This window comes from Heptranchias perlo, chromosome 9, assembly GCF_035084215.1.
Source record: "Heptranchias perlo isolate sHepPer1 chromosome 9, sHepPer1.hap1, whole genome shotgun sequence".
NCBI classification, from domain to species: domain Eukaryota; kingdom Metazoa; phylum Chordata; class Chondrichthyes; order Hexanchiformes; family Hexanchidae; genus Heptranchias; species Heptranchias perlo.
This window is the reverse complement of record NC_090333.1, coordinates 82903195-82927971: the sequence shown is the minus strand read 5'-3', so window position 1 is coordinate 82927971 and position 24777 is coordinate 82903195. Positions and strand designations below refer to the sequence as shown.

Here is a 24777-nt window from a genome sequence, read left to right as displayed (position 1 = left end):
GGGAGGGGCTCGGGTCCTGTATGGACCGGGGGGGTGGGGAGGGGCTCGGGTCCTGTATGGACCGGGGGGGTGGGGAGGGGCTCGGGTCCTGTATGGACGATGGGGTGGGGAGGGGCTCGGGTCCTGTATGGACGATGGGGTGGGGAGGGGCTCGGGTCCTGTATGGACGGGGGGGTGGGGAGGGGCTCGGGTCCTGTATGGACGGGGGGGTGGGGAGGGGCTCGGGTCCTGTATGGACGATGGGGTGGGGAGGGGTTCGGGTCCTGTATGGACGGGGGGGTGGGGAGGGGCTCGGGTCTTGTATGGACGGGGGTGGGGTGGGGAGGGGCTCGGGTCTTGTATGGGCGGGGGGGTGGGGAGGGAATCGGGTCCTGTATGGACGGGGGGGTGGGGAGGGGTTCGGGTCCTGTATGGACGGGGGGGTGGGGAGGGGCTCGGGTCCTGTATGGACGGGGGGGTGGGGAGGGGCTCGGGTCTTGTATGGACGGGGGGGGTGGGGAGGGGCTCGGGTCCTGTGTGGACAGGGGGGTGGGGAGGGGCTCGGGTCCTGTGTGGACCGGGGGATAGGGAGGGGCTCGGGTCCTGTGTGGACCGGGGGGTGGGGAGGGGCTCGGGTCCTGTATGGACGGGGGGGGGGGTAGGGGCTCGGGTCCTGTATGGACGGGGGGGGGGGGGGGGGTGGGGAGGGGCTCGGGTCCTGTATGGACGGGGGGGTGGGGAGGGGCTCGGGCCCTGTATGGACGGGGGGGTGGGGAGGGGCTCGGGTCCTGTATGGACCGGGGGGGTGGGAAGGGGCTCGGGTCCTGTATGGACGGGGGGGTGGGGAGGGGCTCGGGCCCTGTATGGACGGGGGGGTGGGGAGGGGCTCGGGTCCTGTATGGACCGGGGGGGTGGGAAGGGGCTCGGGTCCTGTATGGACGGGGGGGGTGGGGAGGGGCTCGGGCCCTGTATGGACGGGGGGGGGTGGGGAGGGGCTCGGGTCCTGTATGGACGGGGGGGGAGGGTGGGGAGGGGCTCGGGTCCTGTATGGACGGGGGGGGGGGGTGGGGAATACACATGGCCTGCACTATTAGATCACTTCTGTGTACTTCGATTCTATTGGTTAGACAGGTGGCTAATCAGGCGGATCTAAGCCAGGATCCCTGAGGCCTCACCAGATTGGATGGCAGGTCGGGCTGGAGCTCCCAACATCTGTCTTTTGAAACGTAGAGCGGAATCTGTCCAAAGACCTGAAAAGACAAACCACGAAGCAGTTACTCTTTCTCGACGCCTCTCACAGGGACGCTCCGCTCCCTTTTAATGAATATTATTTGGCAAAACATTTCTCCTCCTGAGTGGACCGTGGGGTGCATCGCAAAGACACAGTGTCCAGAAACAAAAACCACCCTCTCCCGCCATCGCCTGGCTCGCAGCTGTCGTCATGGCAACAGAAGGCGGCCAGTTAGGGGTCGCCAACTCCGATTGGACGTACTCATCGCATGACCTCCCGCCTCCGCCCGCCCCACACGGTAGAACAGCTTTCTTCACCACCGCCCCCCCATCACCAATATTTTTGTAACCAATGAATGGAAGTTCTCAAAGAAAATGAAAACAGATTTTCTTTTTAATGCCCCTGTGATTTTTACCCCCGGGTTTTTGCTCGTCTGACGTGTCCAGGGGGTTAATTCCCGGAGACTCCAGGACAATCCTGGAGAGTTGGCAAGGCCAGACCCCACCCTTAATCCAGCACTGAAGTGTGTCTTCCTACAACCTTACTGGCCCCTTTAACATGGCTATTTTGCGATAATGGCCCACGCTGCCGTGAGGACAAGCGACGGTGGGGGGAGGTCCCTCCGAGCACCATGCCGGTCTCAGCCGGGAGGACAGACACACACCCAGGTAACGGCAGTGCCCAGGCCAATGGGCGGGGGGGGGGGGGGGAGAGGAGGAATCTGGAACATTCCTCTCCGACCCCCACCCCCACCCCCACCCCGACCTTAAGCGATCGAAACTAGTCCAGGAGATCACTCCGGCCCTGATTTATATTACAGGGTACAAACCTTTTGTACGCAGTGATCTCCACCCCAGAAACAGGTCCAGCTCTCCCTCGAAGGGATTCAGTGAATCGGCGTCCACTGCACGAGCCGGCAGCCTGTTCCAGAGGCCCACTATTCTCTGGACAAAGAGCCACCTCCTGACATCTAACCTCGATCTGGCCTTATACAAAGTTATGGCCCCTGGTTCCCCCCACCACAGTTGAAATAATCAGTTCACATAAACACTATCGAGACCCTAAATAGGTCAGTGTGGGCCAGTGAGCTTAGAAAAACGGAGGAAAGGTCTCGGGCCTAGTGTTTGTTTAAAGTACGCACCCTCCTCACTGAAAGAAACCTGCACTCTCTGCAGACGTGTTTATTATAAAGTCTCAATTGTAGAACTGACCCAGGGACCCTCCCCTCAGGACCACCCTCTCTGACAGGCTGCTCTGTTCACTTCATAGAATCACAACATCTCACCTTCATATAGAACAGATTATATCACAAGTCAAACTTTGCCATTGTTGGTCGTCTTGTATTGTGTTTAAGGCGATATTTTGTGCGTCCCAAAGTGTTTTACAGCCAGTCAAGTACTTTTGAAGTGTCGTCACTCTTGTAATGTAGGAAATGCGGCAGCCAATCGGTGCACAGCAAGATCCCACAAACAGCAATGTGATAATGACCAGATCATCTCTTTAAGTGACGTTGATTGAGGGATAAATATTGGCCCAGGACACCAGGGAGAACTCTCCCACTCTACTTCAAATAGTGTCGTGGGATATCTTGCATCCACCTGAGAGAGCAGACGGGGCCTCGGTTTAACGTCTCATCCGAAAGACGGCACCTCCAACAGTGCAGCGCTCTCTCAGTACTGACCCTCCGACAGTGCAGCGCTCTCTCAGTACTGACCCTCCGACAGTGCAGCGCTCCCTCAGTACTGACCCTCCGACAGTGCAGCGCTCCCTCAGTACTGACCCTCCGACAGTGCAGCGCTCCCTCAGCACTGACCCTCCGACAGTACAGCGCACCCTCAGTACTGACCCTCCGACAGTGCAGCGCTCCCTCAGTGCTGACCCTCCGACAGTGCAGCGCTCCCTCAGTACTGACCCTCCGACAGTGCAGCGCTCTCTCAGTACTGACCCTCCGACAGTGCAGCGCTCCCTCAGTACTGACCCTCCGACAGTGCAGCGCTCCCTCAGTACTGACCCTCCGACAGTGCAGCGCTCCCTCAGTGCTGACCCTCCGACAGTGCAGCGCTCCCTCAGTACTGACCCTCCGACAGTGCAGCGCTCCCTCAGTACTGACCCTCCGACAGTGCAGCGCTCCCTCAGTACTGACCCTCCGACAGTGCAGCGCTCTCTCAGTACTGACCCTCCGACAGTGCAGCGCTCCCTCAGTACTGACCCTCCGACAGTGCAGCGCTCCCTCAGTACTGACCCTCCGACAGTGCAGCGCTCCCTCAGTGCTGACCCTCCGACAGTGCAGCGCTCCCTCAGTACTGACCCTCCGACAGTGCAGCGCTCCCTCAGTACTGACCCTCCGACAGTGCAGCGCTCCCTCAGTACTGACCCTCCGACAGTGCAGCGCTCTCTCAGTACTGACCCTCCGACAGTGCAGCGCTCCCTCAGTACTGACCCTCCGACAGTGCAGCGCTCCCTCAGTACTGACCCTCCGACAGTGCAGCGCTCCCTCAGTGCTGACCCTCCGACAGTGCAGCGCTCCCTCAGTACTGACCCTCCGACAGTGCAGCGCTCCCTCAGCACTGACCCTCCGACAGTACAGCGCACCCTCAGTACTGACCCTCCGACAGTGCAGCGCTCCCTCAGTGCTGACCCTCCGACAGTGCAGCGCTCCCTCAGTACTGACCCTCCGACAGTGCAGCGCTCTCTCAGTACTGACCCTCCGACAGTGCAGCGCTCCCTCAGTACTGACCCTCCGACAGTGCAGCGCTCCCTCAGTACTGACCCTCCGACAGTGCAGCGCTCCCTCAGTACTGACCCTCCGACAGTGCAGCGCTCCCTCAGTGCTGACCCTCCGACAGTGCAGCGCTCCCTCAGTACTGACCCTCCGACAGTGCAGCGCTCCCTCAGTACTGACCCTCCGACAGTGCAGCGCTCCCTCAGTACTGACCCTCCGACAGTGCAGCGCTCTCTCAGTACTGACCCTCCGACAGTGCAGCGCTCCCTCAGTACTGACCCTCCGACAGTGCAGCGCTCCCTCAGTACTGACCCTCCGACAGTGCAGCGCTCCCTCAGTGCTGACCCTCCGACAGTGCAGCGCTCCCTCAGTACTGACCCTCCGACAGTGCAGCGCTCCCTCAGTACTGACCCTCCGACAGTGCAGCGCTCCCTCAGTACTGACCCTCCGACAGTGCAGCGCTCTCTCAGTACTGACCCTCCGACAGTGCAGCGCTCCCTCAGTACTGACCCTCCGACAGTGCAGCGCTCCCTCAGTACTGACCCTCCGACAGTGCAGCGCTCCCTCAGTGCTGACCCTCCGACAGTGCAGCGCTCCCTCAGTACTGACCCTCCGACAGTGCAGCGCTCCCTCAGCACTGACCCTCCGACAGTACAGCGCACCCTCAGTACTGACCCTCCGACAGTGCAGCGCTCCCTCAGTGCTGACCCTCCGACAGTGCAGCGCTCCCTCAGTACTGACCCTCCGACAGTGCAGCGCTCCCTCAGTACTGACCCTCCGACAGTGCAGCGCTCCCTCAGTACTGACCCTCCGACAGTGCAGCGCTCCCTCAGTACTGACCCTCCGACAGTGCAGCGCTCCCTCAGTGCTGACCCTCCGACAGTGCAGCGCTCCCTCAGTACTGACCCTCCGACAGTGCAGCGCTCCCTCAGTACTGACCCACCGACAGTGCAGCACTCCCTCAGTACTGACCCCCCGACAGTGCAGCGCTCCCTCAGTACTGACCCTCCGACAGTGCAGCGCTCCCTCAGTACTGACCCTCCGACAGTGCAGCGCTCCCTCAGTACTGACCCTCCGACAGTGCAGCGCTCCCTCAGTACAGACCCTCCGACAGTGCAGCGCTCCCTCAGTACTGACCCTCCGACAGGGCAGTGCTCCCTCAGTACTGACCCACCGACAGTGCAGCACTCCCTCAGTACTGACCCTCCGACAGTGCAGCGCTCCCTCAGTACTGACCCTCCGACAGTGCAGCGCTCCCTCAGTACTGACCCTCCGACAGGGCAGCTCTCCCTCAGTACTGACCCTCCGACAGTGCAGCGCTCCCTCAGTACTGACCCTCCGACAGTGCAGCGCTCCCTCAGTACTGACCCTCCGACAGTGCAGCGCTCCCTCAGTACTGACCCTCCGACAGTGCAGCGCTCCCTCAGTACTGACCCTCCGACAGTGCAGCGCTCCCTCAGTACTGACCCTCCGACAGTGCAACACTCCCTCAGTACTGACCCTCCGACAGTGCAGCGCTCCCTCAGTACTGACCCTCCGACAGTGCAGCGCTCCCTCAGTACTGACCCTCCGACAGTGCAGCACTCCCTCAGTACTGACCCCCCGACAGTGCAGCGCTCCCTCAGTACTGACCCTCCGACAGTGCAGCGCTCCCTCGGTACTGACCCTCCGACAGTGCAGCACTCCCTCAGTACTGACCCCCCGACAGTGCAGCGCTCCCTCAGTACTGACCCTCCGACAGTGCAGCACTCCCTCAGTACTGACCCTCCGACAGTGCAGCACTCCCTCAGTACTGACCCTCCGACAGTGCAGCGCTCCCTCGGTACTGGACTGGAGTAAAACGACAAACTTTTGGAAACGTCCAGCAGCAGCCAGAAATTTAAAAAGATGATGAATGAAAGTTTTGAGGGACGGAGGGTGATAAAATTGACCGGCCTTTCCTCTGCACACACTGAGCGAGGCAGCAGCTTGAGTATAATCTGGCTTTCCGGACGAGAGTACAGCCTTCTGTCACGGTTCCCATCACTTACCGGTAAGTTGAGGAACGCATTGAAGAAATCCACAAATATATCGTTGTCAAGCCACTCGTAAAACGCAGAGACCTCTGAAACACAAGCGTCACGTGAAGGGTTAGATCCGGACCAGCCGTGCCCCTTAGAATGGACCCGCGATCGCTCTCCAGTAACGACGACAAAATCAGTGCGGAGAATCACCTGCAGCGAGCGGTCTCAGCACTTTGTGACGAGGCATCAAACCCACCCCCCACCGCCAACCGCAGAAATACAGAGGGGACAAAACTAACGGAATAAAGACCACCGAAACATAGACCCCCGCCTGGAACTCACTCCCGGGTACCTGTTATTCTATATATAAACCCCCCGAACCCCTCGATTAGATTCCAGTCTGTAACTCACTCCGGGGTATCTGTTATTCTATATATAAACCCCCCGAACCCCTCGATTAGATTCCAGCCTGTAACTCACTCCGGGGTATCTGTTATTCTATATATAAACCCCCCGAACCCCTCGATTAGATTCCAGCCTGTAACTCACTCCCGGGTATCTGTTATTCGATATATAAAACCCCCCGAACCCCTCGATTAGATTCCAGTCTGTAACTCACTCCCGGGTATCTGTTATTCCATATAAAACCCCCCGAACCCCTCGATTAGATTCCAGCCTGTAACTCACTCCCGGGTATCTGTTATTCTATATATAAACCCCCCGAACCCCTCGATTAGATTCCAGCCTGTAACTCACTCCGGGGTATCTGTTATTCTATATATAAACCCCCCGAACCCCTCGATTAGATTCCAGCCTGTAACTCACTCCCGGGTATCTGTTATTCTATATATAAACCCCCCGAACCCCTCGATTAGATTCCAGCCTGTAACTCACTCCCGGGTATCTGTTATTCTATATATAAACCCCCCGAACCCCTCAATTAGATTCCAGCCTGTAACTCACTCCCGGGTATCTGTTATTCTATATATAAACCCCCGAACCCCTCGATTAGATTCCAGCCTGTAACTCACTCCCGGGTATCTGTTATTCTATATATAAACCCCCCGAACCCCTCGATTAGATTCCAGTCTGTAACTCACTCCCGGGTATCTGTTATTCGATATATAAAACCCCCCGAACCCCTCGATTAGATTCCAGCCTGTAACTCACTCCCGGGTATCTGTTATTCTATATATAAACCCCCCGAACCCCTCGATTAGATTCCAGTCTGTAACTCACTCCCGGGTATCTGTTATTCGATATATAAAACCCCCCGAACCCCTCGATTAGATTCCAGTCTGTAACTCACTCCCGGGTATCTGTTATTCGATATATAAAACCCCCCGAACCCCTCGATTAGATTCCAGCCTGTAATTCACTCCCGGGTACCTGTTATTCTATATATAAACCCCCTGAACCCCTCGATTAGATTCCAGCCTGTAACTCACTCCCGGGTATCTGTTATTCTATATATAAACCCCCCGAACCCCTCGATTAGATTCCAGTCTGTAACTCACTCCCGGGTATCTGTTATTCGATATATAAAACCCCCCGAACCCCTCGATTAGATTCCAGTCTGTAACTCACTCCCGGGTATCTGTTATTCGATATATAAAACCCCCCGAACCCCTCGATTAGATTCCAGCCTGTAACTCACTCCCGGGTATCTGTTATTCTGTATATAAACCCCCCGAACCCCTCGATTAGATTCCAGCCTGTAATTCACTCCCGGGTACCTGTTATTCTATTGATAAATGGTTAGATCTGATGTGCACTCAGATCGAGTCAAAAGCACTCGACAGTCGAAGGTCAGGATTCTCTCACTGTAAAATATGGAAATTAAAAGGAAAGAAACGGCCTCCTCCAGTTGGCCAAAGACTCGGGTCATTAACCCTCGCACCGCCCCTTCTTTGAGTTTACTGGCTGCTGTCAGTAGTCAGGAGACCTCGTGTCCTCCTCTCCACCTCGAAGGTACCGAGTCGATCACTATCACTTTGCTGGGCAGTCTCTTCCCCTCTCTGGACCCCCAGGAGCCGACAGATTTCCGAGTAAACCTTTCAATGGCCCTGTGAGGCCTTCGACGCCTGGTGCCCACTGCCAGCCCGGGCACGCGTCCACGCGATTCACGGGCACAGACCGGGGGCACGCGTCCCCGCGACTCACGGGCAGAGACCAGGGGCAGGCGTCCCCGCGATTCACGGGCAGAGACCGGGGGCACGCGTCCCCGCGATTCACGGGCAGAGACCGGGGGCACGCGTCCCCGCGATTCACGGGCAGAGACCGGGGGCACGCGTCCCCGCGATTCACGGGCAGAGACCGGGGGCACGCGTCGACCGCGACTCACGGGCAGAGACCGGGGGCACGCGTCGACCGCGACTCACGGGCAGAGACCGAGGGCACGCGTCCCCGCGATTCACGGGCAGAGACCGGGGGCACGCGTCCCCGCGATTCACGGGCAGAGACCGGGGGCACGCGTCGACTGCGACTCACGGGCAGAGACCGGGGCACGCGTCCCCGCGACTCACGGGCAGAGACCGGGGGCACGCGTCCCCGCGATTCACGGGCAGAGACCGGGAGCACGCGTCCCCACGACTCACGGGCAGAGACCGGGGGCACGCGTCCCCGCGATTCACGGGCAGAGACCGGGGGCAGGTGTCCCCGCAACTCACGGGCAGAGACCGGGGGCACGCGTCCCCGCGATTCACGGGCAGAGACCGGGGGCACGCGTCCCCGCGACTCACGGGCAGAGACCGGGGGCACGCGTCCCCGCGACTCACGGGCAGAGACCGGGGGCACGCGTCCCCGCGATTCACGGGCAGAGACCGGGGGCACGCGTCCCCGCGACTCACGGGCAGAGACCGGGGGCACGCGTCCCCGCGATTCACGGACAGCCCATGACTGAAGACCGCGAGCGCAGTTCCCTGCGATTCACGCCTCACTGATCCCACTGGGTGGGGACTCTCCACGTGTCTCCGTGACTGTCCGACACGTGCTAACCCTGAGCCTTGCAAAATTGACCCTGGTAGGTTCGCCAACACCAACCGCCCCGCCCGGTCGAACAGCCTTTCCACCCCCCCCCCCACCCCATCTCCAATATTTTTTATTGCTAATAAATTAGTTTTCGAAGAAAATGAAACAAAAACACAATTATTTTTTAGAGCCCTGTGATTTTTCTCCGTGTCCTGGAGATTCCGGGACAACCTGTGCCCTGAGCGCCCATCGTGAAGCAACTTCCTGCATCCAGAGGGGCCAGAGGGCACGGGGTTTAAAACCCTGCTCGTTCTCACATCGAGAAGTCCATAATATGGACAGAAGCCCGTTAAAGGTGAACAGTTCGGGGAAAAGAGGGAATAAAATCACCTTGTTCCTAATCACCTGCAGATTACAGGAGGAAGGGAAATAATGAAAGAAGGTGAGAGGCTCCAGAGTTTAAAAATAATAAGTCGTGACTTGAATTCACGGTTGAGATTCGGTCCACGGACACGGTCAGTGACGGCGGAAACACTGACAGTGGTCTCCCTGTGCGGAGGGACACTTCATTCTGATGCAGACGCTCCAATCTTACTTTCCAGATCACAGGCACCTTTGGACCCACGGGGCCAGAGTTGGGGAAAGCCTCGAGTGTCGGGTGTAGATGGCAAATAGGCGCTGAGCTGTGACGCCCTCCAAGCTGAGCAGCTGCACAGTGCCTACTGTGTGAATCCGCGCCTGCAGGGCGGACATTTGGGTGGAACGCTGGAGGCCAGTGGACGCCCATCGCGTTCATACCCCAGCAAGAGAGGCGAGTAGGGAGTTGCCAACCCTCCAGGATTGCCCTGGAGTCTCCAGGACTGAAAGATTCATCTCCAGGACTCTGCTGCGAGCAAAACAAATCCAGGAGAAAAATCAAAGGGGCATTAAAAAATTGTGATTTTAAAAAAACTGTTCTTTGAACACTTTTGTTTATTAATTATAAAAATATCGGACATGGGAAAGAAAGGTTGTTCGACCCCAGTCACGAAACATCCAATCGGGTAATGAAGAGCCCGTTCACTTTCCGATTGGCCGTGGGGAAGGCGGGGCTCCACGAGGATGGACGTGTCGGGCGGCCAATGGCGGGAGTGGGGAAAAGAGAGGCGGGAGGTCATGTGATGAAACCTCCAGGAATATGTCCAACCAGAGTTGGCAACCCCCAGAGGTGGGACAACTGGGGGACGGAGACCCCAGTCGTTGGGACACTGGGAAACTTCCGCAGTACAAGAATTAACTGACCCAAAACCTGGATCACCCTCCCCACCCCACAGATACACAAATCAGGAGGCTGAGAGTGATTTTAAGGCTGAAATCCAACTGGCTCGAAGATGCTTGAATTTATGCCACTGGAACCCTTGGTGTAAATCCCCACCTTCTGTTTTATATATTTACAGTAAACATCCTTGATCTAAGTTGCTAGGGGAGGGGGAAGTGATTTCCCCCTCTCCCCTTCCCCTCCCAATGTGGGGTCCTTCTGAGTTGCTTCCAGCTTCAAAACAGTGCACGGTTCCCCTTTAACAAGTGAGACTGGCCCGGACCTGACCTGGAACGCGGTTAATGTGGACTCAGAGACCGGGCTGAAACAGGGGGAGCTTTTTGTTTTGTGTGTGTGTGGAAATGCACGTTTTAAAACAAACGTGGAAACATCCTTCATGCAACTAAACGGCCCTGGTATTTCAAAATAAACCGCAACTTTTATACAATAATAAACACACCGACAGGTTGTTGAAACACGAGTCTGACCCTGCAGGTTAATGTGAGTTTTGGTGAAATTACACACCATGCAAAATAACTTCCAAAAACACGCCGCAGCTCAGCGAGCCTTGTTCTCATCTTACCTGAGCCACTCATCTTTGGTTGGAGATGTTGGGACAGGTGTATATAAACACCCCCCCACACACACACACAGAGAGAGGTGTCTGGAGAGAGGGGGGTGACTGGCTGGGGGGAGCTGGGCTGATTGTTAATTCCTTACGTCTTAATATCTGGGATTGTGACGCTGTTAAACTCAGCATTTATGGCCCAGTTTTGGCGAGGATAAGAGCAGGAAACTGAAGGCGGGCCCCCTAGTAACAAGCTCCCACGCTTTTCAAACTCCAGATCTTGTTAATTATTAGTCCAGTTTTTTTTCCCGTGTGTGTGTTTAGACCTCCCCTGTTATAAGAAGTGGGAGTTAGGGTGAAACTTTATTTTTTTTTAAAAAACAAATCAAAAAATAAGTCAAATAATAATTTTATGGATGCCCTCCGGTCATAGAAAGCCTCAAGCCCACCAGCGGAATTATTAGTCCAGTGGAGCGTTGTTGTTAACTCGTTAACACATCCTGATAAAAGGGAGAGGGGCAGGGGGGAGTTTTTATTTTGGGGAGGGAGGACTTTTGTAAAACTTTTAAAGCTCGAGGATTGTGTTTTTTTTTAAATGGCGAATGTTACCAACACCGGTGAAGGTTTTAGACCATAGAGAGCTCCTCTCCCAGGAACGTACATTCCCAAGGGGTACAAAGGCCGGTCTCTGCTGTCCCAGGGCAGGAGGTGCCCGAGATGGGTCAGTGATGGGCAGTCGCGTATCACTTCAGTTAGTGACTTTTTCAGGATGTTAAAACATTCCTTGGCCCCACATTATTTAAGAATTCCACTTCGCCAAAATATATAAATAAGAAAGACTTGCATTTATATTGCGCCTTTCACGACCTCAGGACGTCCCAAAGTGTTTTACAGCCAATTAAGTACTTTTTGAAGTGCAGTCATTGTTGTAATGTAGGAAATGCGGAAATGTAGAAATGTAGCAAGATCCCACAAACAGCAATGGGACAATGAGCAAATAATCTGTTTTAGTGATTTTGGTTGAGGGATAAATGTTGGTCAGGAGACTGAGGAGAACTCCCCTGCTCTTTGAGTAGTGTCATGAGGTCTCTCACAGCCAGCTGAGAGCGCAGACAGGGCCTTGGTTTAATGTTTCATCTGAAATGTATCCAGACTTGTGGAAAATCCTCAGGTAAGAGAAAAGGACCAGAACTACACACCTGTGTAATATCCAGTCATAAATAACTGGCTCCAGGGAATAATTCAAGGTCATTTTTAAGACCGCCCGTCAAGCCCGTGCTAGCTCTTTGTAAGAGCAATCCAGTTAGTCCCATTCCCCCGCTCTTGCCCTGTAACCCTGCAAATTTTTTCCCTTCAAGTATTTATCCAATTCCCTTTTGAAAGCCACGATTGAATCTGTTTCCACCGCCCTTTCAGGCAGTGTGTTCCAGATCATAACTACTTACTGGGTGGAAAAGTTTTTCCTCATGTCACCTTTGGTTCTTTTGCCAATCACCTTAAATCTGTGTCCTTTGGTTCTTGACCCTTCTGCCAATGGGAACAGTTTCTCTCGATCTACTCTGTCCAGACCCTTCATGATTTTGTACACTTCTATCAAATCTCCTCTCAACCTTCTCTGCTCTCAGCTTCTCCAGTCTGTCCACATAACTAAAGTCCCTCATCCCTGGAATCATTCTAGTAAATCTTTTCTGCACCCTCTCTAAGGCCTTCACATCTTTCCGAAAGTGTGATGCCCAGAACTGGACACAATACTCTAGTTGTGGCCGAACCAGTGTTTTATAAAGAGTCATCATAACCTCCTTGCTTTTGTACTCTTGCCTCTTATAAACCAATGATTATCTGGTCGTTATCATATAGCTGTTTGTGGGATCTTGCTGTGCATAATTTGACTGCCACGTTTCCTGCATTACAACAGTGGCTACATTTCAAAAGTACTTCATTGGCTGTAAAGTACTTTAGGACGCCCTGAGGTCATGAAAGGCGCTTTATAAATACAAATAGTTCTTACGATTGGGGTTTTTCCCCAACTTGTCGGCTCTGCACTCCCACTGATCAAAAGCTCGTGTTTTGAGGGAGGAACTGAATGGGAGTTGTGTGCGATACTTCACACTGGGTGTCTCCACCAACACTGCTGTCGTGTGTCACAACCAGTGAAAGGTTGCTCAGGGAGGAAATTAGAGCACTAAAGGATAAGAGAGATGGAGAAGGTTGAGATGAAGGAAAATAGTAGATTTACTTTCTGGAAGTATCAGAAAATGCTGACTGGCCCACCATACAATGAAGAGTTGAAAGAATTTTGAAGTAACTGTGGGGGAGTGTCACATTTCGGGATTCTGGGCGAGTTTCATCGTTCCACTCCTGCGTCCTGCTACTCTGCTCGCAGAACACAAGGCAGTGGGAGACAACTTCTGTAAAAAAAAAAGCAGGAACCAGACTGCTTAAGGGAGCGAATGACATCACTGAACTCGCTGCCTGCAGTAGACCTGGATTTGTAATGAGAGAGGTACTTGATAGATGAAAGGGACTTAACCCTGGGCAAGATAGCATATACTTGACTGAGTTCTTTGATGAATGGAGAGGGTTGATGAGGGTAATGCGGTTGATGTTGTGTATATGGACTTTCAAAAGGCATTTGATAAAGTACCACATAATAGACTTGTTAGCAAAATTGAAGACTATAAGATTAAAGGGACAGTGGCTGTGTGGGTACAAAATTGGCTAAGGGACAAGAAAGCAGAGAGTAGTGGTGAACACTTGTTTTTCAGACTGGAGGGAAGTATACAGTGGGGTTCCCCAGGGGTCAGTATTAGGACCAATGCTCTTTTCGATATATATTAATGACATGGACTTGGGTATACAGGGCGTAATTTCAAAGTTTGCAGATGAAACAAAACTCGGAAATGTAGTTATCAGTGAGGAGGACGGTAACAGACTTCAGGAGGACATGGACAGACTGGTGAAATGGGCAGACACATGGCAGATGAAAATTAATGCAGCAAAGTGTGAAGTGATACATTTTGGTAGGAAGAATGAGGAGAGGCAATATAAACTAAATGGTATAATTTTAAAGGGGGTGCAGGAAGACAGAGACCTGGGGGTGTATGTACAAAAGGTTGTTAAAAAGGCATACGGGATCCATGGCTTTATAAACAGAGACAGAGTACAAAAAGCAAGGAAGTTATGCTAAACCTTTATAAATCACTGGAGTATTGTGCCTAATTCTGGGCACCACACTTTAGGAAGGATGCGAAGGCCTTAGGGAAGGTGCAGAAGAGATTTACTAGAATGGTATCAGGAATGAGGGAATGGTATCAGGAATGAGGGAAATCAGTTATGTGGAGAGACTGGAGAAACTGGGGTTGTTCTCCTTAGAGCAGAGAAGGTTAAGGGGAGATTTGATTGAGGTTTTCAAAATCATGAAGGAATTTGATGGAGTAAATAAGGAGAAACTGTTTCCAGTGGCAGGAGGGTCGGTAACCAGAGGACACAGATTTAAGGTGATTGAAAACGAAACAAAGGTGAGATGAGAATTTTTTATTTGCACACAGCGAGTTGTTATGATCTGAAATGCACTGCCTGAAAGGGCGGTGGAAGCAGATTCATTAATAACTTTCAAAAGGGAATTGGATATGTACGTGACAGGGAAAAATTTGCAGGGCTATGGGTAAAGAGCAAGGGAATGGGATCAATTGGATAGCTCTTTCAAAGAGCCAACACAGGCACGATGGACCGAATGACCGCCTTCTGTGCTGTACGATTCAATGATTTCCTTGGGTGCCAAAGCAGATATTACTGAATGAGAAACCAGTTTTGCTTCCATCACCTTACCTAGTAGATCATTCCAAGTGTTGACCACTTGGAGTCTGAAGTATCTCTTCATCCCAAATTGATCTTTCACCATTTCCAGCCTGTGCTCCCATTTTCTTGCAGTCTTGGCTTAACTTGCAACACTCCTTGAGATTTGTGATTTGGGAATTTCTTCAGTACAGCACGGAGAGATTGCTGCACTGTCTGAGGTGCTGTCTTTCGGACGAAATGGTAAACAGAGACCCCTTGGGTGGATGTAAAAGATGCCACGGCACTAATCGAAAAGCAGAGGAGTTCTCCCCGGTGTGCTGGCCAATATATACCCTTCAACAGACATCACTAAAAAATGATTATCTGGCATTTATCTCATTGCTGTTTGTGGGATCTTGCTGTGCGCAAATTGGCTGCCACGTTTCCTACATTACAACAGTGACTACACTTCAAAAGTACTTCATTGGCTGTAAAGTGCTTTTGGACGATTTGAGGTCATGAAAGGCACTGTATCAATGCAACTTTTCGTCTATACTATACTGCTTGTCTGGACAAAACTCTTCCAGGTTTTCGTACGAGTCAGACTCAATGTAGTCAATTAAATAGAATTCATTACCTATTTGCATACGTAACACCGACTGCAATTAATAGCAACCCATACTGTGAAGTGCTTTGGACTCTCAAATAGCAGGATTTCTTGCTGCTTTTTCTCAGGAATCTGTTGAATAAAAGCATCTATGTGAGATTAGACAGATCTCAGTCACCTTAGCAAGTAAAATCCAACTTATTTTTTTAAATTCATTCATGGGATGTGGGCGTCGCTGGCAAGACCAGCATTTATTGCCCATCCCTAGTTGCCCTTGAGAAGGTGGTGGTGAGCCGCCTTTTTGAACCGCTGCAGTCCGTGGGAAGATTCTCCCACAGTGCTGTTAGGAAGGGAGTTCCAGGATTTTGACCCAGTGATGAAGGAACGGCGATATATTTCCAAGTCGGGATGGTGTTTGACTTGGAGGGGAACGTGCAGGTGGTTATTCCCATGTGCCTGCTGCTTTTGTCCTTCCAGGTGGTAGAGGTCGCGGGTTTGGAAGGTGCTGTCGAAGAAGCCTTGGCGAGTTGCTGCAGTGCATCCTGTGGATGGTACACACTGCAGCCACAGCGCACCAGTGGTGAAGGGAGTGAATGTTTAGGGTGGTGGATGGGGTGCCAATCAAGCGGGCTGCTTTCTCCTGGATGATGTCGAGCTTCTTGAGTGTTGTTGGAGCTGCACTCATCCAAGCAAGTAGAGTGTATTCCATCACACTCCTGACTTGTGCCTTGTAGATGGTGGAAAGGCTTTGGGGAGTCAGGAGGTGAGTCACTCGCTGCAGAATACCCAGCCTCTGACCTGCTCTTGTAGTCACAGTATTTATGTGGCTGGTCCAGTTAAGTTTTTGGTCAACGGTGACCCCCAAGATGTTAATGGTGGGGGGAGTCGGCGATGGTAATGCCGTTGAATGTCAAGGGGAGCTGGTTGGACTCTCTCTTGTTGGAGATGGTCATTGCCTGGCACTTGTCTGGCGTGAACGTTACTTACCACTTATCAGCCCAAGCATAGATGTTGTCCAGGTCTTGCTGCATGAGGGCACGGACTGCTTCATTATCTGAGGGGTTGTGAATGGAACTGAGCACTGTGCAATCATTAGCGAACATTCCCATTTCTGACCTTTTGATGGAAGGAAGGTCATTGATGAAGCAGCTGAAGATGGTTGGGCCTAGGACACTACCCTGAGGAACTCCTACAGCGATGTCCTGGGGCTGAGGTGATTGGCCTCCAACAACCACTACCATCTTCCTTTGTGCTAGGTATGACTCCAGCCACTCGAGAGTTTTCCATGATTCCCATTGACTTCAATTTTACTCGGGCTTCTTGGTGCCACACTCGGTCAAATGCTGCCTTGATGTCAAGGGCAGTCACTCTCACCTCATCTCTGGAATTCAGCTCTTTTGACCATGTTTGGACCAAGGCTGTAATGAGGTCTGGAGCAGAGTGGTCCTGGCGGAACCCAAACTGAGCATCGGTGAGCAGGTTATTGGTGAGTAAGTGCTGCTTGATAGCACTGTCGACGACACCTTCCATCACTTTGCTGATGATTGAGAGTAGACTGATGGGGCGGTAATTGGCCGGATTGGATTTGTCCTGTTTTTTGTGGACAGGACATACCTGGACAATTTTCCACATTGTCGGGTAGATGCCAGTGTTGTAGCTGTACTGGAACAGCTTGGCTAGAGGCGCGGCTAGTTCTGGAGCACAAGTCTTCAGCACTACAGCCGGGATGTTGTCGGGGCTCATAGCCTTTGCTGTATCCAGTGCACTCAGCCGTTTCTTGATATCACGTGGAGTGAATCGAATTGGCTGCAGACTGGCTTCTGTGATGGTGGGGATATCGGGAGGAGGCAGAGATGGATCATCCACTCGGCACTTCTGGCTGAAGATGGTTGCATCTTCATTAAGGAGGCAGGATTCAAATCCACATATAGCACCCTGGGCAAGAGATGCAAGTTATAATGCAAACAAGTTAAAAAAAATCCCTCCAACTTCACACCTCACCATACAAAAGAAATGGAACAAAATCAATGCCACTTATAAATCAGTAAAGGTTTATTTACAAAATTCTTAAGTATTAATAAGTCAATTTGTTATCAAATATATATACAGATATGTATATAGAGAAAAACCCATTATTTTACATTTCCATACTACACACACATCGCTCCTTACCCAAAAATTACAAAAGGGAAGGGAATTGCCTCATAGGAATGCTCAGCCAGTATTTACACACACACACTATACAAAGTCAAGTACTCCTCTGTGTAGCTCTGCACTGTACAGTACAGATAGGCGAGTCTCCTTGTATTCGTCTACCCAGTATACTATGAGAGACTGTTCACAATGTAATGGGGAGACCGGTCCACTACAGCACTGAGCACAGCAGCATTTCAACTTCAAGTTGTTAATAAATAGGTTTCATTGTTTTTTTTTTGTCGTCGAGCAGCCCAGCACTTGTGCTGAACAGCACACAGTACTGGCTTTCTCAAGTATATAAGTAACTAAGGCAACCATTTTAAACTCAAGCCCTATGGATAAACTGGTCACAACATCCCCGAGCAGGCTGAGGATTATAACGCTAACTATCGAGCAAGTTGTGTCTGTCAGTGCTTGGCTTGGATGCTGCGGTTTGCATTTCGCCCTGTATCTGAAGGGACAGTCTGCCAGGACCAGCATACTGTGCTGCCCCATCGGTATGTGAAGGTGGGGCTCCTGCTTAGTAGCAACCAATTTGGTAGGAAGCATGTTTGCAATGCTGTCCCAGCTCCTTTGGTACACTGCTAATTGTGAGAGAGGGAGGGAGGGAGAGAGGGAGATGTGGTCTTATCTAGAATCACAGTGAAATAACCTTTACTCCAACACAGCCCAGTTGCCAACCTAGCAATACCAACTACCAGTATTGTCGCCAATGTGGGTTAAGGCAATGGTCTGAGGTTGACCACATTAAACCAGCGAGTAGATTTCTGGCTAATATTTTACATCAAACAGAAGAGGTCCAACATCCAGGGAGAGAGAATTGGCCTGGTTGCCAAGTAGATGCATGGCTAAAGGTGTTTGTGTGTTCACTATGTCAAGTAGCCAGACCAATCCTTCACAATCGTATTGAGAACTCACATCAATGGTCGGGCTTCCCTCAGCTCAGTCACCTCGGTTTCAGCACTTCCATCACAAGAGCTGCATGTGGAAATGTCACCAGGTTTTAAAGCAAACAAGTCCTTAATACCTTCCCATACAGCACAGGCCAAAAATAATCATAACCTCTCCTCACTGCTTTTAACGATTTAAAGCCCAGTGCAATCATTGCAGGCCTGAAGTTACACTTCTGAGAAACTTCCCCCTGACTTCCAAACTCATTATTTTTTGTTAGAAGAAAATGATCCTCCTTCAAGTTGTATTTTCCCCATTTACAGAGAATCCCTACTCCTCCAATAGAGGTTACGCTCCGATTTACAGCTGGAAACCTGTGGCTCGACTCTGGCTGATTGTTGTGCTTTGATTCTAACAGCATGCTAATCTCCAGTGAACATTATAGTGATCTGTAACCAGTCTGTAAAATAAAAGGAGTGAGCTGAAGGGGAAGAGGAGAAAACATTTGCTCTCCTGAAGTAGGTGTTGCAAGTCTGACAATATGAGACGGGCAAGGACAAATTTACTTTGCACTAAAACCATAAGTAACAGGAATAACTATATCCAAACACAATCCAGATCATACAGCAGCTGGTTAAAATCATTAACGTCCTCCCAGTGAGTGGTGTGGCTGGAAACTACACACAGACCAGAAGGTTCAGGTTTGATTCCTCACGCAGTGAGCTGCTGAATCTCAATTGTTCCAGGAGAAGCTTCACCGACCCCAGGGATACAAAAGAGAAAAAAAAATCAGCCAGGACTCCTGCTCGTGAGTGAGCTCTGCTGCAGTGAATGGTGACCAGGACTCCTGCTCGTGAGTGAGCTCTGCTGCAGTGAATGGTGACCAGGACTCCTGCTCGTGAGTGAGCTCTGCTGCAGTGAATGGTGACCAGGACTCCTGCTCGTGAGTGAGCTCTGCTGCAGTGAATGGTGACCAGGACTCCTGCTCGTGAGTGAGCTCTGCTGCAGTGAATGGTTGAGAAATACCACTAATCATCTCTGAGGGAGAGAAAAACCGCAACAAGTTAAAGCTGGGCTTTCTCAACCGCTCACGTTTACAGCATCTCAGGTCTTGTGTCGAACATGGAGGGGTTATCCTCACTTACTGCAATGCCAAAACTGTAGGCCAGGCCTACACAAAACTAAATACCCCTGGAAAAACCCCAAGTGGAGAGTGGTAAATTGGGCATGTGGAATACAACTTAACTCAAAGAACAACATGGAAAACAACCTATTCGGTTATATCCACATGCCATGAATCATGGGCACAGCGGCAAGATGCCAAGGACTATTCTCGGTGCCATGAGATCAGGGGGCTTTTTTTTTTGTTGGCTGGGCGGGGCAAGTAGCTCAAGGAAGAGAATCAGAGATCCAACGTATCTAATTTCATGCTCTTTGCGTCACACACAGCATTACCTCGAGCAGTTCCCAGTTGCCAGGAGCTGGCAGCAGTAGCAAAAGAAGTACTTGAAAACTTGGCCGGAGGCATTGGCAGAACATTAAAGCCCATACACTTGGATAGGAGCAGCACCCAATACAACTTACAGAGGGGAGAGACGGCCATCTGAGGGAGGGGCAGTCTTATAAACGTGGGCTGGTTATCACTAGGTGGCTTCTGGTCAGAACCCCTTAAAGGGACAGACACCCCAGGGATTTCTCTTCAGGTGCCTAAGTTTTACCCCTGGTACACAGTATAAGGGAAAGGTCCGAAGAACACCAAACACTGCACTGACCAACTTCAAGACGCCAGCGTGTTGCGACCTGAACTACCGGGGAGTTTTTTTTTTAAAAAGCAGCTCCTGTATCAACTGGAGAGTGACCTCAAAGGCCACTCAAGGTGTGCAACATTTCCCCCAAGAACGAACGTCAACAGCTCAGCCCGTTTAACTGATTAAAAAGCGATTTTCCTTCTTCTGAAATAACCAAAAAAAACAACAAATCAAGAGTTACTGTAATGAAGTGAGGAGCACTCTTCCACACCTCAACCTTTCCGTCCTCCACTTCAATCATGCAGATATACTCCCAGCTCGGGGGGCAGTGCTCAATCTCAATATATATTGGCCGTCCTCAGATTCAACACTCACAGAGCTAGCGTACACCAAACACAGATACCATAGCACCTCAAGAGACACAGTTACATATTTTAAAAGGTAAATGCGAGAAAAAAAAACTGAATGTGCAAACTTCTCTGAATTCAAGTCTATGCTACTGTTTGGATAAATAAAGGGGATAAGGGCGGATATAAATAGGAGGGGGAAAAATTGGCACTTCTGGTATCCACATGCTGCCTGCCGACCCACTCTAGAACGGGTTCAGTAGCCCAAACCATCTACTCGTTGAGGAAAGCCCATGCCGGATGACAGGCCCCGATCGGCGGGGTGGGTCGGAGAGGCTGAAGGTTGACTCCCCTCGGCTCGCCGGCTCTCTTGCCCGAGGAGGAGGCCCAGGCCTGGCTTCCTTCTGCAGTCCATCAGTCAGGTGATGGCATGGCAGGTGTTAGGATGGCGTGAGCTTTGACTGTTTCTCCTGAATCTGATTCAGTACGTTTATTGTGTCTTTTATCAGGGCATCAAAAATCCCATCCGCCAACTGCATCTTCACACATAGCTCATCCTCGTCATAATTCACCCACTGGGCTTCTTCCTCATGAAGCTCCTGGACCTGCAAGGACAGACAAGAGAGATTGCAGGTTTTTTTTTTTGAAGACGATAATCCAGTACAGCGATTTTCTCTGGTACCTAGCAGTTTCTGGCTAGTACTAGTCCTTATTTCAGGGTTTCCTCTTCCCCCGATTATACAGTGCTACATAAATAGCCACACTCCTCGGAGCAGTAACAGCTTGGGTGGGAGCTCTGGAGGGCTCACTGCAAGATCGATGGGATGTGCCCGGCCGATCTTGCACAGAATGATTCTGGCGCTAAAAGGGTTAAATTATGAGGACAGGTTGAACAGACCAGGCTTGTATTCCCTTGAGTATAGAAGATTAAGGGTGATCTAATTGAGGGATTTCAGATGATTAAAAGGATTTGATAGGGTAGATAGAGAGAAACTATTTCCTCTGGTGGGAGAATCCAGAACAAGGGGGCATAACCTTAAAATTAGAGCTCGGCTGTTCAGGGGTGATGTCAGGAAGCATTTCTTCACACAAAGGGGAGTGGAAATCTGGAACTCTCTCCTCCAAAAAGCTGTGGATCAATTGAAAATTTTAAAACTGAGACTGATAGATTTTTGTTAGGCGAGGATATTAAGGGATACGGAACCAAGGCGGGTAAATGGAGGCAAGATAAAGATCAGCCTTGATCTAATAGAAGGGCAGAACAGGCTCGAGGGGCTGAATGGCCTCCTCTTGTACTTGTGTTCCTTTGAATTCGGTTCCAGCAGCACAGCTGTTCAGGACACAGAGGTCGAATGCCAACACTTCCAGCATTATAGTCAACCCGTGTAGATTTTTTCTAGGCAAGCTCGATTGAGGACCACCAGAAGGGCGAGAAAGACAGCAAACACAGGTGAACTGCACTTTCCTCCTTTACGTTGGCTCCCTGCACATGTGCAAACTTATCTTGGGAGTGTCAGCCAGTCCAGCTGGTGCTGCCCCACTACAGCCTGTACTGCTCCGTCACCTGGAGTGCTGTGGGTGGAATTCTACCAATAAATTGCTCTTGAATTATAGACCTTTCAGCCCATGGTCACTCTTCGTTTTCTCTCTAAATAGCAAATTGACAAAAAATATCTGCTCATCAAATTTCCTCAAATAAATAGGTGTGGTAGGGATGGGAATCAGAATGACATGATTCCTCAAAGTGATATATCAGGGTTTAATTCAGAGTGGATCACCATATCATACAGAACATTAATATGGCCGGGGAGGTGCAGTGGGTCAGCACACTACTCTGGAACTTGGGAGTTAAGTCCAGCCCTATAGGCTGGATAAAGGTCTCCTCTCTCCCTGCTGGCAGAGGAGTCCCACACCGAGAGAGCTCGGGCATTCCTGGAGGATATAGGTCTAGAACTCAAAGTGTTCAGCAATGTCACTCGGAGGCCACGAAGATGCCGGACATGGGAAAGGGAAAAGGTTAGGCTGCTGTAGCGGGGAAAGCTCACGAGGCTGGAACTGAGGCAGAGCAGAGGGAGCTTCAGTCTGCAGCTGGTGCATGCTACACACGACCCAGAAGGGCTTGGCCCAAAGTAGAAAGGTATCCCATTCAATATTAAAATCCTTCAACATGAAAGAAAAACAGAAGGAAGAATATGAATTTTAGTTTATTTAAGCACCAACTTACACACGGTGAGAACCCTTGGGAAATACTGAAAAGATCCCGAGTTTCAAGCTCAATTTGAAAGTGAAAGCTCCTTCCCAATGCATCATACAGCACAGAAGGCGGCCATTCGGTCCATCGTGCATAAGCCGGCTCTATAAATGGGCTATCTAATTAGTCCCACTCCTCTGCTCTTCCCCATCAAATGTTTCCATTTCAAGTATTTATCCAATTCCCCTTTCAAAGTTACTATTGAATCTACATCCACCACCCTTTCAGGCAGCGCATTGCAGATCATCATAACTCGCTGAGTAAAAAAATTCTCCTCATCTCCCCTCTGACTCTTGCCAACTATCTTAAATCTGTGTCCTCTGGTTATAAAACCTCCTGCCACTGGGAAAAAGTTTCTCCCCATCTATTCCATCAAAACTCCTCATAATGTTGAACAGTTCTATTAAATCTCCCCTTAACCTTCTCTGCTCCGAGAACAATCTCAGCTTCTCCAGTCTCTCCACAAGACTGAATTCCCTTATCCCTGGCACCATTCTAGTAAGTCTCCCTGCACCCTCTCTAAGGCCTTGACATCCTTCCTAAAGTGTGGTGCCCAGGATTGGCTACAAGATTCCAACTGAAGCCTAACTGGTGTTTTATAAAGGTTTAGCATAACTTCCTTGCTTTTGTACCCTATGCCTCTATTTATAAAGCCCAGGATCCCGTATGCATTTATAACTTGTCCTACCACCTTCAAAGGCAGGATAACCAGGCAGGAAACCACAGCCAAAACCCTGCGCCATTTATAATGAGGCAGAGCTCACTTGTATGGTGATGCGAGTTTATAATCGGGGTGTAATGGGGCAACATAAAACTGAAGGACTTACCAGGATGTGGTCCACTCGGTCACGTTTCTTCCTGCCAAATTTCATCATCTTCTGCCAGTCTGTCTTGTGGTTTTGTTCTTTTCTGAATCCAAACAGCTTCAGGACCTCGTTGGAAATGAAGGTCTGTGGACGGAAGCACAGGAGAAATGGCAGCTGCTGCACACACCCCAGCCACACCGACAGAGCAGCCCCAACCCTCCCCAGGCTGCCCAGATACTCAGGGCTTCTGCTTATCACCCCATTCTGATCCAATGTGTGACTTTTATTTAAAATTGGAGGAAAATGAAAGCACAGGGTGAACTTGGGGTAAACAAAAAGTTGGCAAAATTAAACGCCTGAAACCCTAATCATAATCTAAATGAAAAGTACTAGTATCAGAAGTCCAAGAGCAGGTAAGAATCTACAGCTGCCCACGGAGCAACTCAGGTTTAAAGCAATGGACAACATCCCCAGGAAGGCTGTTCATTAAAATAAAAATTCTGATTTATAAGGTTTTACTTTTCTTTTACCTTGACTAAGTCATAGGCTGAGAGATAAATAGTTATCTACAGCCGTACTATTCAGTGTATAAAATGGTACGTCACTTGATGGTAAATTTTACCAACAGTGTCTTCTATGGAGAACTCCTTGGTTCCATCAGATTTCTAGAATAAATCTGCAGGCAGAAGACTCGCGATTGGAACTATGAGAAGTCTCGAAATAAACGGAGGGACTGAACTGGGCTCGTGCAGGGGTCTCGGCCCAAGTTCAAATCAGACTTCTCGGTCGAACAGACGCGAGCATCAAGCCTTTGAGTGTGAATACTGTCCCACCTACCACTGGGCCTTTGCCTCCTGCAACATAAGCTGGAGAGCTTTTGGTGGGATGGCGTTCTGCAACACAGCCAGAGGACAGGAGGGAGCCCATAAAGTCTGGTGTGGGGAATAGTAAGGTTCGAACTGAAGGAGCACAGGGCGGAGGGGGGTTATAAAGGGGCAAAGTAAAGGAAGTATCCTGCTCAAGATTGCTCGGGGTACGGATAGCTGAGTTACACTGGCTTTCCCAAGCCCATTCGCAGTCCCTCACTGCAAAATTTAACAGATCACATTACAAAGCTGTGCACTGAGAAACGAGGTTGGAACTACTCGAAGCTGGCTTTACACTGTGGTAAGGAGTCCGCAGTGTGGGTTTGAAACTGAGCTACTGGGGGGGTGGGTTTCAGTGTGCACTCCAACTTCAGTGTCACAGTAAAGTAGAAACTGCTTTGTTGCAACACTAAAGCTGGTGTGTATACACACCCCAACACTGCGGGTAAGTCATGCTACACCTGGACTGGGAGTGTTCAACACAGGCACCTCAATGAGCCCAAAAGATGAAACACCAA

The 24777-nt window shown here is 50.8% G+C and overlaps 1 protein-coding gene across 2 annotated transcripts in view; it reads right to left on the bottom strand.

The window, feature by feature from the left end:
* Nucleotides 1-17188: 17188 nt before the first annotated feature.
* Nucleotides 17189-24777, bottom strand: part of cep350 (centrosomal protein 350) — a 173107-nt gene continuing 165518 nt past the window's right edge. For both annotated transcript variants that reach the window (XM_067990822.1, XM_067990823.1), the window contains 2 exons: nucleotides 23415-23537; nucleotides 17189-20941 (listed from right to left, as the gene is read on the bottom strand). In XM_067990822.1, coding sequence (XP_067846923.1) covers nucleotides 20777-20941; nucleotides 23415-23537 — 288 coding nt within the window. In that variant the 3' untranslated portion in view covers nucleotides 17189-20776. The remainder of the gene's footprint in view (nucleotides 20942-23414; nucleotides 23538-24777) is intronic.